Below are 14,165 nucleotides of genomic sequence, written 5' to 3'. Positions count from 1 at the left end.
CATGTTTTCTTCCATAAGATTCAACTCTCCGACATAATCAGTCAATTCCATGATTCACACACACATACATACCACGATGCTTCAACTTATAAATAATTATTTGTGAATGGCCAGTAGAACGGTATTAATATTTCGTCCATCCAACGTTTTTGATCTGATTCTTATGTTCTTGAAATACTAAATCACAATATCTATGCTACAACCAGCATTACACAATTGGTGAGGTATACCTTGGTACCTGCCAAAGGTCCCCGGCTCTTGGTACCAAAACTCACTCGACAACGCTGACTCAACTCCAGGCATTGTTCAGAACTTTGGCCAAGTGAAGATCTATTCTTCAGACATAGGGCTTCAAAAGCCCTGGCTCTATTAATGCCTTCATGATAACCTGAAGGGACGGACGCGTACAGCCTGATTGTTCATAGCATTTCTTTGCCATACATTGGAAGTTCTAACTGCTAAATGATAGCAGTCGGCCGCAATGAATGATATAACATCGATGTTATTGCTGTATTCAGACTTCTTCTTCATAGCATTTTGTAGACGTCTTACACAAAGTTGTAAGCAGAGGTCCTGGCTTTGAATGGCACGGCGAAGTGAAAGCTTTCTCGACCCGGTTTCACAGACGTCCGTATTCTCGTGGACCGTGTATTTCTTCCTATCCGAAGGTGAAAGCAGACCGGGATTTATCTTAAAGATCGAACGGCGGATATGTGGAGCCACTCGCTGCGGATGGTTGGATGTTGAAATTCACTATACACTTACAAAGTGCAATACGGGACATCTCCCACCGCCAGTGAATCAATGAGCATTTTGGATGAATACTTACTGAGATTATTGTCTTTCTGACCATCATTGAACGTGGTTCAAGGTTTAGTACAATGGCTGGGAGCGCCAGGTATACTATTGTAGTGGTAACATCTGGCAAAGAATACTTACTCCAGGACCTATTGTTCATACGAAACGAACATAGCAAGTCCACCGTTTGAATCCCCAGAGCAACATGGAGTTTGGACACCGCTACAATAGACAAGAGCATACAAACAAGATGTATTCACCTTCCCATCGACCCATCACCTGTGGGGTGAAGTAGCAACCCTTGCTATCGCACGCGCTTCGTATCCTACAAAACCTCCGCCATCACCTTTGCTACGAAAACTTACAATCTCAAAGAGACTATCTTTCTGGATTCTTCCGACTTTCAAACGTTTCATTCGATTGTTCGAACAGAATATACATCGTCATTCTTGTCGTAAATTGAAGCTACGATCGGATACATGAGAGAACAGATTCCTACGACCACATCTTCCCCACGGTCTGTTTCTCGAATTCGGAGATCGTGACGCCCATTCACACCACTGAATCGCTGTCGCGATCGATCTTTGACCTGTAGACCGATCTTTCGCTCTGAATACAGTTTACGAACAGTTTACGGACAGTTTACGAACAGTGTGACATTCTCACAGCCAGCTGTTTGCTTCCGCTTCAACATATCACACGAGCTGATCAACTAACTCGCCCTCGATCTCCAGCCAGGAAGCTGTCGAGATTTCAAACAATTCAAAATGCAGGTTCATGGCAAGTTGCGCAAGCGCAACCAGCGAGGAGCTGACAACGGCGCGAATCCCAGCTTGAATAGTGAGGAAGTCATGGAAACCACGTTCTTAGAAACAATGCTACTCGAAACTGGATACGGGTCTCGCGAACTGGGTAGTAGAGAGAATTTCTCGGTCGGAGGAACACGAAAAGAGTACGTATCTAGTCTGAATGCCTGGTAATTTGAAGCTGACCGAACACCAAAAGTAATATCCCACGGTCACGACCATTGATTCCAACAAAAGATGGAGGTCACTATTATGAGACCCCAGATCTAAGTGCATATGTAAGAACTCGAAGAACTGCAAAAAGTTGGTGCGCTCTCATACTAACACAACGTTGAAGGCATATACCCCAAACATGACGGCTGCTCACGCGACCAACAAGGCTCGTTCAGCGGACGAAATGACTAGAGGTAGCACGAAGGCAGAACTCGAGCGCTTGAAGCAGGACTCGCAAATCCCAGCTGTCCTTGACGGATCTGGAGATTCGCCTTGTCCTTTTTTCCAAGGCCCAGCCAAACCACAGGACAATCGAGCGAGGGTACTACGTACTCAGAAGACTTTCGAGTATCCAAAGGAGCGTATCGATCTCGCGGACAGATTGGTCCAGACTCTCGCAAGCAATCAGACTTATGCGGGGACTGGGAGACCTGGGGGCTTATCACAAGCACGCCAGAATTCGAAGGAGAAATACGACACCACTACCTTCAATAACGATGTGTGGTACTCTTCAGATGATCTCTCGTTACACTACAGCACGGATACAGTTCTTGCAGATTCAAACGCTGTGAAAGACGCAGCTCATGTGTATGCTGCAAAGTCACCGAAAGTAGATAGCACTCGTTCTCCTAATCCCAGCCTCGCCTCTCAGACTTATAAGAGAGGTGGTACTAGGACAGGAGCGAGAGACCAAGTGAACGCTGCTTATCCGGTCAGAGGACAGCACACTGAAGGCAATATTTCCCCCAATAACCAAGCGCAGGCCGCTTATGGCAAGAAACCAGGACGACCTGATAGGATCCAGGATGATTGGTATGCGGCATCAACTCAGGCCCAGAGACGACCCAAAGACTTGAAAAAGGCAGTTTCAACCTGGGAGATGCAATCTAGACCGAATGCCCCCTCCCTGGCCCATGCCCTGGGGATGACTTGGGTTGGCAGTGACAAGTTGCCGAAGGAACCCGTCCGCGAGGATCACTTGTCGTCCTTGCCAGTTCAGAACTATGCTCCTCCAGACACGATTGTGGAAACCAGACAATCAGTTCTGAGTATATCGACAGGGCCAGGACCAGATGTCGGCAACCGCGGGCGAATCCCTCCAAGTCTGAGCATGAACCGTTTCGAATCGATGCAGCCGGTCGTCCTCGACAAGACTTTGCGCGCAGATCAGTCTTTGCAGCCATACATGGCGCCAGAATCTGCTCAGTATTCTGTACAGCATCCTGGACAGTATTCTGCAGCAGGGTACAACGATTCGAATTACTTTCATCAAGTGGCCGAATCATCCAACGCCTCGTCCATACGTACAATGGGGACGCCGAAGAGCGTCTATAGAGTAGATGATCCATATCCTAGTGGAACGGCAACCGCTCCTAATAGACGAGGGTCAAACTCCTCTCTTTCGAGCAAAGTTCTGAAAATGCAAGATATGGCTTGGATCGATATGAGCTCGAAAGCCAGAGTGCTTGAAAAATTCTCAACCATCGGTACCGGATGCGAGAAACTTTGTGCGATGACAGCTGAGCTCCTGCAAGCAAATGATGCCAAATCGCTTCGTGATAAAATCATGACAAAGGAAGCCTTCAAGATGACAGCCTCTGCTGTTCACGCTGAAATAGGGGCAATCAACAAAGTCGTAAAAGACTGCATCGAGGAGATGGAGTCGAATCCACAGCCATTCGCACAGTACGAGGCTCAGAATGCGCCCCAAGAAGCCTTCAGAATAGTATATGGAACCAAATTGAGCGCCCCACGAAAAGCATGCTGACTGTCGAATGTAGCTCTCCAAGAACCTTCAGAATGTTGGTATGGCTATCAGGGATCTAGGCCGCGATGAGAAGTCGGTGGCTCGTATGAAAAGCCTCATTTCGAGTATGGAGAAAGGCGCCAAGTCCCTCAGATACGACGCAGAGGTACATTTGACTGGGAATTCCAAAACAGGCAAGACAATAGCTAATTTAAGCAGCGCCTTTTGCTTCTTGCCGAACGCCATATCTTTGCAGAGAAGACCAAACCTGCGAAGGTTGGCCTTCACCATTCGGCTATTCAGCACCTTCTCGTGGCTGAACAGACCTGGGAGAAGGTCATGCATGGCAAACGCAAGTGGTGATCTCTGGAGCCAACTCTTCATTGACTTGATGAACGCTCAGTGCTGAGCATCATGCTTTGAACCAAGAAGTACAAACGTCCCCCCCATTTTCCAAGTACCATGAAGAGTTCGTCTAGAGAGAATGTCGAATCGTCTCAACAATTAATGTCGAAATAGCAGAAAAGTATCATCATGCTTTTACCACCAGGATTCCGATTTTCACAAAGACACACTAAGCCATTGAGTCATCCTTCAACGGCTAGGTGGAAGACATCTGCCTTTCGCACGTTTACAGCATTTCGTTACTGCAGCTCCAGCACGTGTAATGTACCAATAGAGAGAAGACGACAAAGGTATGGCGGAAACAACGGAGAAGCTATCGGCACATTGATAGTAATGAAGACTGACACCAGTAGTGTCTTGGGCGGCATGACCAAATCGACGTCAAAAGCCCTCATTCAAAGACCCGAGATCAGAGGTTTGATGATTGATATAGTTTAGAGGTGCATCCATCCCCAGCGATAGAACAACAAGAGTTAACGAGTATGCCAGCATTGACTCCACCCGAGAGTATGGTTCGAATCCGACGATCTGGATACAAGCCTTGTCCGAGGAGGTTGTCAGCAAGAATCAAAGTGTAGTCGCGTTCGGGTTCGTGGTATTGAATAAATTGAATGACGATTGGAATTAGGTGATGGAAAAGTAAAATTAAAATAGAATTGATGCTCTTAATAAACAATAATAATGTTCTGATTGTATTTCAAACTGTTGACAATGCGCGAAGGAAGTGACCGACTGACATCCCAAGAAATGAAGGGGTGTGAACTGCCACGTGATGTACGCTCGCTCTAGACCTGTAGCAAAACTTTATCATCCTTACTTTGTCACACAACGACAATAGCTATGGTCCTTAAAGTTGGCAAATAAACCGAAGAGTTGCTGGACTTATTTTGGTCATTTTAAAATGGTAGTTCTTTTACCTGATCCAGCTTTACATTGTACAGTGCTCCGATGTGGTGTACCTTTCGTACTAAACTCCACAAACAACGCTAAGATTGCGAACAACAATTTTCCACATCCCCCGATAAGAACTTCTCGCCCATTTCATCCCTCAGCCAACATTCACAACTCCCACCACCACCACCTCGTCGCTCTGCCACAATGGACGCCCACGCCCTCCTCACATCCCAAGGCTGGCGCGGAACAGGCCACTCCCTCCACCCTACCACCGACACCACCGGTCTCCGACGCCCCCTCCTCGTCTCGCGCAAAGACAACACGCTCGGCGTAGGCAAGAAAGCGCACCGAACGAGCGACATGTGGTGGCTGAACGCGTTTGATAGTAGTTTGAAGGGGCTGGATACGTCGACGCAGGGGATGGTCGTACAGACGGTTACGAGTGGTGGGTTGGATATGGTTAAGAGGGGGGGTTCGAAGTTTGTGGGGAAGGGGGGATTGTATGCGAGTTTTGTTAGGGGGGAGGGGTTGACGGGGACGATTGAGAAGCAGGTTGATTCGAATATTTCGAGCGATATAGAGACGGACACAAAACCCGAGAGAAGGAAAAAGAGTGAGCGAGAAGGGAAGGAAACGAAGGAGGAGCGGAGGAAGAGGAAGGAATTGAAGAGAGCTGCGCGGAGATCAGTTGCTGTTAAGGAATCATCAACAGAATTGGAGGGAGATATAAAGCAGTCGGAAACCAAAGAAGAGCGAAGGGAAAGAAGACGACAGAAGAAACTCGCCAAAGAGGCTGAGAAGAATTACATCGAAGTCTCCTCCAGGAAAGCCGAAAAGCAGAAACGAAAAGAGCTGAAAGCGAAGCGCAAGGATAAAAGTAAAAAGTCTTGATTACTGGGTTCATTGTCAGATTTGCAAAATACTTAGCGCGGCGTTGGGGTTATCAGACATAGACTGTAGCATTTCAGACGGCGCTTTCAGAAAATGTTCAAATATTTCTATGGCTCTTTGGGGATCTTCCCGGGCTTGTTCGACAATAACCATGGTCTTCGTTCCCAGAATTCGTCTTTGATCATGTCTACGTGTTGCACTGTGATTCTTGCCTTGGCTCTTCTCTTGCGGTCTTTCTCTTCTTGCGTCTTCGACAACTGTTGCTCCTCAACCGTCTTGGCTGAGTTTTCATCGAGTGGTTCGTGAGAAGTTCCTGGCTCAACCAATTCGTACTAGGATATGTCAACTACTAATCGAACTTTGAAGTGGATTAGACATACGTCGCGAAGAACAATGCTCCCTTTCTTGTAGATTTCTGCTTCATTGTTGTAGTTGATATTGAATCTAGAGAATAGGATCTCGTTCTTCTCGGCCGCGAGAGTTCCCTGTACTACGTTAGACTGAACCTGGAAAAGAACGGGGATGACTTTACTGCAAGCGCTTTCTCTGCTTCTTGTGGCTCCATCCCCCCTTGCTGAATTAACGTCCAAAAGGTAGTGTTGTACAAATTGTTGATGTGACCTAAACCACATCAATCTCATAATCTCACGCTAGCAGAGAGCACTTACAATCGACCTGTCTCCAACTCATATAATCCCGTAGATTCTGAATAGTTGGATACAACACTGCTCTACCGTCAAAACTTGGGAGTGGTAGAGTGAGTGGTTGTTCGGGGAAGAAGGTATTCCAGTGGTATATGTAGTGTGCTGTGAAAGTAGAGACAACGGTGCTGACAATTTTGCTTCGTCGAAAGTCAGCTTTCGACGTCCTGCTTCCACACTAGAACGAGTTCCTTACCTTTCACGTCGCTCAAAAAGAGCACAGGTCTTGTGAAACACGAAACTTGGAAACAGTCAGCATCTCATCGCGACGTTTCCATATCCAAAGTTTTGTTGGAATACCTGTACTCATCACTAATGCCATACGCAATAACAATGTCAGGTAGATCAGTCAGTACTGCTTTCGAAGCCATATTCATAAGATCTAGTGCCCGTCGATCATTCGGCTTCTCAAAGGCATATTTTGCTGAGAATCTGCATTTGTTAGTTGCGTTGTTTTAGAATCAGGTTTAGAGTGCAAGTACTTGTGAAAGCCTCGCCCGTCGATGCGAACGACTATCCAGGTGTTGGGAAGCAAGATATCCGGTTGCTCAAAGGCCTTTACATATTCATACCTGGGCTGATCAGCGAAATTTTCTGGATAATGGAAAGTACTTACTTGGAATTTGCCATTTTCTGAATGGTTTTGGGGCCTTGAGTTGTCGGATATCAAGATGGAATATCTCAACTCTACCCGCGATTTCAAGGCCGAGAGACCTGCGCTCTGTTCGCAATTAATTGACTTTGTAACAGTAATTACAGTGCGTTTACAGAATTAAGTTTCAACAAATATATCCCGTGTCTCGTCGTTAATTCAGAACCCACAATAGCTACGGTTCAGCGTGTGACTCAGAAGGGAAAGGGCGATTTGCTTGTAATGGACTTGGGACTAAATATTCCACCGATACGTATTGCGGTAGAGAAAAGTATGAAAAGTAGACCGATGGTGGTTTGACTAAGAAGCAGGAAGCTAGTTATATTTTGAGTCCCTTGTGAGATGCTTTTGTTCATGAAGTGGTCCGTGAGCTCAGCCGAAGTTTCTCAAATTCTGATCACCACCTGCCATCTCCATCATTGCGGAGCAGTACCATCCAAAATCCCATTGTATAAGGCTCCTTTAGAAAATCCAATCCAACAAAATGTTTAAAGCCTAGTACTATTCACATTCAAAATTGCATCCTCAACTTAAATTTATCCTCCCCCACAACTCCTTCCCTCTCCCGCATCAACTCCTCCATATCCCACACACAACTCAAATACCTCCCCCCAAGCCACTCCCTCCGCTCAGCAGCCAACCAAGCAACCGTATCTCCAGCTACATCCGCCTTATCAGGAAACCTATCTCTCACAGAATCCGGCATCAAGCCCTCTGTGATCTTCGTCTTGATTGCGCCCGGATTAACACAGAGTGTCAGGAGGCCCTGCTCTCCATATTCCATCTGCAACGTCTCAGTCCATCTCAATACCGCGAGTTTGGAGCTGCGATAGCTGCTGCCTCCGCTACGAACGGATAGCGCACCTGAGGAGGCGATATTGATCATGATGCATAACCCGCCGTTGGTTTTGGATTGAAGTTGTGTAGGTAGGAATACGCGTGTCATGTTCATGAGACCGTGGACGTTGACTTCCCAGGTTCGCCAGTATACTTCAGGATCTGAGTCGAGGAATGGGACTTGGGGTTCTTGATGCGCTGCGTTGTTGACCACGACATCTAGACGGCCACCAAAGGCTTTAGATAGAGTATCCCCAAGTGCTTGTACGCTCTGTAGTTCTGAGATGTCGACTGTGCATCCTAACACCACGGGTTCAGGTCGTCCCGCTTGCGTAGCAAGTAGCTTTAACTTTCCCACGATGTGGTCAGAGATGCCATGAAGATCAGCTATCGCGATGACAGATGCGCCCGCGCGAGCAAATGCTGAAGCTGTAGCGAAGCCAACGCCATCTTCCCAAGCTGCTCCTGTGATCAAGACGTGCTTGCCAGCAAAATCTAACTTGAGGGGTGAGATGAAGTCGTAGCTCGTAGAACGATGTGTTTTGGTAACGTATGCACCGGAAAGTGCTCTAGGGTCTGTCATTTTATACAACAGAATGGTGGGATAGATTCAGTCGTTCATTAAAGGATCTCAATGTTTGGGAGGCTTTATCGAAATCAAAAATCAGGGGGTACCTAGAACAGGTATATATATGTTCTAAAGATACGAGTCATGCGCAGATCGGAAGTAGAAGTATATGAAGTTATGTAAATGGGAGCTTATCGGATACTACAAAGTCTGGAAGGAAAAATGTGTAGCAAAGGATGAGAAAGCTCTTAATGAAGGGGCCACTACCCACTTAAACATAAGATCTTGATCCGAAAACATCCGCATCCAATGACTGTAAACGAACTATACACAGCGCATAGAACGTTCCATAACAACCGTCAGCCTACTTCATCAGTTGCAGCACTTGGTGAAGAACAGATGGCTATTCCAAAAGGTTAAATTTTCTGCTTTTGCTTTTCTCTATCCACCTGGTATCTAATGCCTCATGATAGTTTAGCTTACAAGGCGCTCTTTGGCAAAGTAGCTACTTTCTCCTGGAATAGTTTCTCTGCCTTGGCCCAAACCGGGACATTGCGCCAGTCATTCAATTGTAAGAGGCTCGGTAACAAATCTTTGCTAAATGCTTCGCTTGCTTCCCTTGGTAAAAGACTAGGCAAGTGATCGATACTAATGACACTCAATCTTGGCTCTGTCTTGACCTCAACGGGAACCGTAGGTTCGTTGAAGGTTGTTGCGACAGTGTAGACTGGAATTGGGTTGTTGGGGTTAGTGGTATCCGCACTCACATCGCAGATGACTGAGAGCTTGCGATCTGGGGTATCCAAGCTCTTCATGTCAACAAAGTTGGGGATCTTGGACATGAGATAAATGCAGTTGACAAAGATGTCACTCTCCACGATCTCTGGGAATGGGCCGCCTTTTTTAGTCTCTGCCATATCCCACTTCAACACGTTCTCAGTTGGAACTCCTGCTCTTAAACAGAGATCAACCGCACCACCACCACATCTTCCTAAAGCGCCAATGACAAGCACTCTTGGATCTTTGCCTGTCTTCTCTTTACCAGCAACAATTGCCTTCTTGACGTCTGCGATCAGAGCATCCTCGTTAGGATAGCTGGTGACACCAGGGAACGGTTCTGACGCTGGGTGTGTAAATTGCCAAGCCCATGTCTCGAGAGCAAGAGCCGCGCCCGCGAATCCAGCATGATATCCAAAAGCAGCAACACGCCTTCCCTTATCATCAGTCAAGAATTCGAGATCGAGGAGGGTTCCACCGCCGCGGGGAAATCGGGCGAGCACCTTCTCCCAGCCACCTTGTTGCTTGTAGCAGTGGGCGAATTGAACGTGCACATGCTTAAGGGGAACTGTTCTGATGTTAGCGAATGCGTCTCCATGAGAATAGTTATCTAGAACTTACACTCTTCCACAGGCAGTTCCTTCAAGCCAATGATAATGTTATCTGTAGGAGCCTCGCGCCATGTGTTTTCTGGTACTAAGGTCGCTCCGGCTTTTTCAAATTCCTCATCGTCGAAGATGCGCTCGGGACTACGCTCAACATTGACTGTGTAGCCAGCTTCAATGAGAGCTTTTGTGGTCGTTGGAGTTAGTGCAGATCGGTGTTCAAGAGCCTTGCCCACTGATGTCCGCATTAGCAGCTTGCGCAACATCATAATGCTGGCTACTCACGCTCAGAACGGAGATGCAAAGTAGTTGGAGCCATGATTGTCAGCGAATATCATTCAATTGAGAGATCAATCCAGGTTGTGGTAAACTGCTTCCGATATTTTGAGATATTTCTTTGAAGTACTGCCGTGACTCACCGCTCGATCTGTGAGCGGTCAATAATTTCTGGTGAGACTCACTCTCCACCCACCCACCACCTGCGAACTCCAATATGAGCATACATGAACCAATTCTTACACTTTTGTCTCATTCCTCATTTCACGATATCTATCCTATTCTCGAAGAGGCTTGACACAGCTTGTATATTATTGAAGGATTCGATATTGATTTCTTTTTGTCGTTCTCAACCAACAGCCCCGAACCATCTGAAAGCTTTTTCTTTACAACTTTCGGAGACTGGCATGCAGAACACCTATTCCGTCCATCGAACATGGCTGGCTGACTTCTATTTTCTACGCAATTATTGAGATTTCCTGCTCTTTTGTTTTCTTGTACAATATAGCCTCTCGAGCGACAGCCAAACTCGGTTTGTTCTGCCTATTTGGAGTACTTTTCCGACCCGCCTCGGCATGCTCTTTCCACTCTATTCAATATCTTTGCCGGCGGGTACTGACAGAGTCATTTGCACGAGTGTCCACCTCCAGCTGCCACCAACATGGCCCAATCACTCTATTCGCCAAACATATTCGCCTCTCAATATCGTACAAGCCGGGCCTAGAGTCATGTTCTGGCGGCGAATCCTATGCGCTTTGCCCCGTAATCGTGTACTACAAACAACCCCTCGAGCCAGGGTGCTCCGATCAAAACGTAGGAATCCTCCTCCGTTTGTTGGATCGCTCCCAGGCAATTGACTCCGTCGTCGACGTTCAAGAACACCATGTTCTTCGCCCCAACCGTCAATCGGGAATTTCCTATTCCAAATGTAAAGGTGGGCATGGTTGACGAACAAGGAAACATCCAAAACCCGTTGGATTGTTGCCAGGCGCCTTTCACCTGCGCGTAGTACTTGTTGGTCATGGATTGTGGTAGCAACACCAGATTACATCCACTGTCTACGAATACCTGCGAGATGGAGTTGTTGAAAGAGCCTCGGCCAATGGAGTACCCGCTCCAATTTACAAGCCAGTATCCAGATCCGGGCCAATCTGCAAGCGGTACTACAGGCGTATAAAGGATGTTCCCCGTGTATTTCTTGGTGTCAATCTTGCCAAAGTCCATCGTTCCAACACCCCCTCGAACGAGGGCCACTGTGAACAGAGGCACTAAAATGGTCAGTTGAGTTCATTTTGTAATTTTGTCAGCTTACATGGTAAATATTGGTCAATGATATAGCTGAGCCATGTCTGTTGTGGTGCTGGATACTCGGAATCATTTATCCAAGTATTCAGTCCCATGATACCGTCAACACCTGTGAGTGCAACGAGATTATCTCCTCCCAGGTTTTGCGCACATTCAACCGGATTCCCAGCAATAGGATACTCCCCGTTCACTGTGACGGTATCTTGCCATACCAATCCATAGGCACTACCTCTGGAGTATTGGACATTGAATGACTGACCGTTCCATCGAGCGGATTCTGTTGATTTCGATCCGTTGTACACGTTCCGACCTGCAGTTAGAGTCTGTGGCATGAGCCATGACCATACCCAGAAGTCTCCAGAGCCGGTATCAAACATGATATTGAATGTTTGGGGAGGATTTCCAATCGCTACAGGGAACGTATATCTAGGTGAACGATCAGTACGTTATATTTGTTAGTATATCTCAGCGATGCACTTACAACCCATTTGTCCCTGTTGTTTTTACACCGTTGGCTCTCTCATGTATGAGCGATGAGCGGTTTGATATGTCCGACGTGGTGAGCTCATTTACTGCCTCCTGGAGTGGTTCGGGCATGCGGAGATGATGCTTTAAAAATGGTGCTGCATATATTGTCGTTACTGGAATCTGTCGTGCAACCCAATTGGGGTTTCTTGTTTGAGTGAATGACAGTGGTCTTCGTGGTTCTTTGCCCTTTTTGAGGGCAACCCGTGGCAAAGTCTGCGCATCGATTTCTAGAAAACACAGCGCACATATCCAGAACAGTACGGTGGTTATGAAGGCCATTTTAGGGCATTGGATATCTGATAGAGTGCTTCCGAATAAGCCAAGAATAGGGCTTCAACATTCGAAGCAGCGCCTATGTCGCCCTGGTCCTGGTATCCTCCAGCCCAAGGTCTTTACTTCGAATGATGTATGGTTGAAATCTTCAGAATTACTCGATTGTATCGTCTCAATTGTATTACGAGTCCAGGTCCAGATTCGAGTTTTAATCGGCCATTGTTTAACAAACTACTATTCGTATCAACAACTTACATTCCTCTGTCCGTCTCGGTGAGACACTTACATTTTACATCAATAGTCGGACTTACACGAAAAGTACTAATAGCAGAAAAGTCACCAAAAAACAGTAATATTCGAGACTTTGCAAAAGAGCAACAGACGTGATTTTCCTTTTTCTCCCAAACATCTGGCCGCATCCCCAGCTTTTGAAGTCGGGGAGAAAAAGCCCAGGGCTCAATATCTCCTGCCTAGATTAATTGCTTCTAAATCCAGCAGCAGCCAGTGCTGCCGAGACGCATTTCCGATAAAGCATTCTCTGAGAGGAAAATTTCCCATCTGGTGTATTAGCCAGAGTTGGATGTATACAAGCGACAATGTTCGTTGGACTTTAGGCACGACCGGGGGGGTTTAGGCGAATGAATGGGATGGTCCACAGCGTCGGCGGGTTTAATTGTGTATGCCTGAAGTGTCGTGGATGCGGAACTTTGGTAAGCCACTTTATTTATTGGGGAGTGGGTTACGTGGCTAGAACGGTTTTTGGGATGGGGATGGGGATGTGAGGTGCAGTGGGTATCAGCTGATGAGGAGGGAGTTTGGAGGTCCGAAGTACCTTCTGGGTACGATTGAGATGTATTGCGAAGTACCGTGAGAATTAAGATCAAGAGCAAAGACGGAAATCTTACGAGAGTAGATTCCTCATTCATTCATTTCATTGACCCATTTTTGTTTAGAAGTTTTCAATGCGTAGTTTGTGAAGTTGGGCGCGGTGCGTATGCGCATGTCTCAGCATTTATTCTTGCGACAACTTTAGAATTTTTACTTCCTATTTTACTGCCATACGGGACGTCTTCGAAGATTTGAAGGTTTGCCACAATGATGTCGCGGTTTTTTCTCGAACTCATGTTGATCTGCTAATCAGGATACTTGCTATCGAAGTCGCCAATTCATCATAATTGGGGCTCGACGGAATCAAAGTCCCCGAGGCCAACCAGTTGTAGATCTTTTATTTCCAGGTTTCTTTGAACACGATCTCTCCGGGTGTAGGAGATTTTCTGAGGAGAAATCGATGTGAACAAAAGAGAGTCCACAGTCAGCTCTTGGAGAGCAGTCATCTGGTTGTTTGATTTAAGTGATCACCTAGTTCTTTGGGAAGAAGAATACCAATACGGCGGATGGGCATGAGCTAGATCGGCGAGATGTTCCTTGCCATGTTCTAGTCTATATAATCACTATAAAATTTCAAGATTAGACCAGTACAAGAAGAGTAAAAGGGCTTTAGTAAATCTATGTTTTCAACATAAGTGCGAGAGATGGATCTGCTCTTGCTAATAATATGATGACTAGATCGCTTTTCCTATTCTCACTTACCTTCGCCATCGATATCAAAAGAATCTCGCCCACTCCAATAGGCAATAATTGACATTGCCGAACGCTATAACATAAAAGCTACATCCAGTTGAATCTATGTGTAGGAAAGATTGCGATTTACAGAATTGTAAAGTGACGTAAGAGCAGGAAATACGACGTTCGAGAATCTCAAAAATCTCACTAAATCAGTTGAATATGACCCCTTGAAGGTAGTGCTGCCATCAGAAGACCAAGCACACGAATGACTTGTGGCGAGTAACAGGCTGTTAGGGTATTAGTGGCGGTTCATGTCAGTAGCG

The 14,165-nt window shown here is 46.4% G+C and overlaps 6 protein-coding genes across 6 annotated transcripts; 2 read left to right on the top strand and 4 right to left on the bottom strand.

Moving 5' to 3' along the window:
* Positions 1-1,565: 1,565 nt before the first annotated feature.
* On the top strand, positions 1,566-3,927 carry GLAREA_10836 (uncharacterized protein; the record flags this gene model as incomplete). The annotated part of the gene is made up of 5 exons (XM_008079936.1): positions 1,566-1,750; positions 1,804-1,882; positions 1,942-3,543; positions 3,599-3,730; positions 3,784-3,927. The coding sequence occupies 5 exons, from the start codon at positions 1,566-1,568 to the stop codon at positions 3,925-3,927; spliced, it is 2,142 nt and encodes a 713-aa protein (XP_008078127.1).
* Positions 3,928-5,067: 1,140 nt separating this feature from the next.
* Positions 5,068-5,754, top strand: GLAREA_10835 (uncharacterized protein; the record flags this gene model as incomplete). The annotated part of the gene is made up of 1 exon (XM_008079935.1): positions 5,068-5,754. One exon carries the CDS (start codon positions 5,068-5,070, stop codon positions 5,752-5,754), a length of 687 nt encoding a protein of 228 aa, XP_008078126.1.
* Positions 5,755-5,861: 107 nt separating this feature from the next.
* Positions 5,862-7,085, bottom strand: GLAREA_10834 (tRNA(His) guanylyltransferase; the record flags this gene model as incomplete). The annotated part of the gene is made up of 8 exons (XM_008079934.1): positions 5,862-6,086; positions 6,135-6,239; positions 6,287-6,375; positions 6,423-6,595; positions 6,652-6,696; positions 6,756-6,887; positions 6,938-7,027; positions 7,072-7,085. 8 exons carry the CDS (start codon positions 7,083-7,085, stop codon positions 5,862-5,864), a joined length of 873 nt encoding a protein of 290 aa, XP_008078125.1.
* Positions 7,086-7,618: 533 nt separating this feature from the next.
* Positions 7,619-8,527, bottom strand: GLAREA_10833 (NAD(P)-binding Rossmann-fold containing protein; the record flags this gene model as incomplete). The annotated part of the gene is made up of 1 exon (XM_008079933.1): positions 7,619-8,527. One exon carries the CDS (start codon positions 8,525-8,527, stop codon positions 7,619-7,621), a length of 909 nt encoding a protein of 302 aa, XP_008078124.1.
* A 464-nt stretch (positions 8,528-8,991) lies between these two features.
* On the bottom strand, positions 8,992-10,213 carry GLAREA_10832 (Formate/glycerate dehydrogenase catalytic; the record flags this gene model as incomplete). The annotated part of the gene is made up of 3 exons (XM_008079932.1): positions 8,992-9,857; positions 9,911-10,129; positions 10,180-10,213. 3 exons carry the CDS (start codon positions 10,211-10,213, stop codon positions 8,992-8,994), a joined length of 1,119 nt encoding a protein of 372 aa, XP_008078123.1.
* A 683-nt stretch (positions 10,214-10,896) lies between these two features.
* Positions 10,897-12,282, bottom strand: GLAREA_10831 (Acid protease; the record flags this gene model as incomplete). Its single annotated transcript, XM_008079931.1, has 3 exons — positions 10,897-11,438; positions 11,483-11,901; positions 11,957-12,282. The coding sequence occupies 3 exons, from the start codon at positions 12,280-12,282 to the stop codon at positions 10,897-10,899; spliced, it is 1,287 nt and encodes a 428-aa protein (XP_008078122.1).
* Between the last annotated feature and the right edge of the window lie 1,883 nt (positions 12,283-14,165).

The sequence above is a fragment of the Glarea lozoyensis genome (assembly GCF_000409485.1).
Source record: "Glarea lozoyensis ATCC 20868 chromosome Unknown GLAREA12, whole genome shotgun sequence".
NCBI lineage: Eukaryota > Fungi > Ascomycota > Leotiomycetes > Helotiales > Helotiaceae > Glarea > Glarea lozoyensis.
Note: the sequence above shows the minus strand (reverse complement) of the source record. Positions and strands in the feature narration are given on the sequence as shown.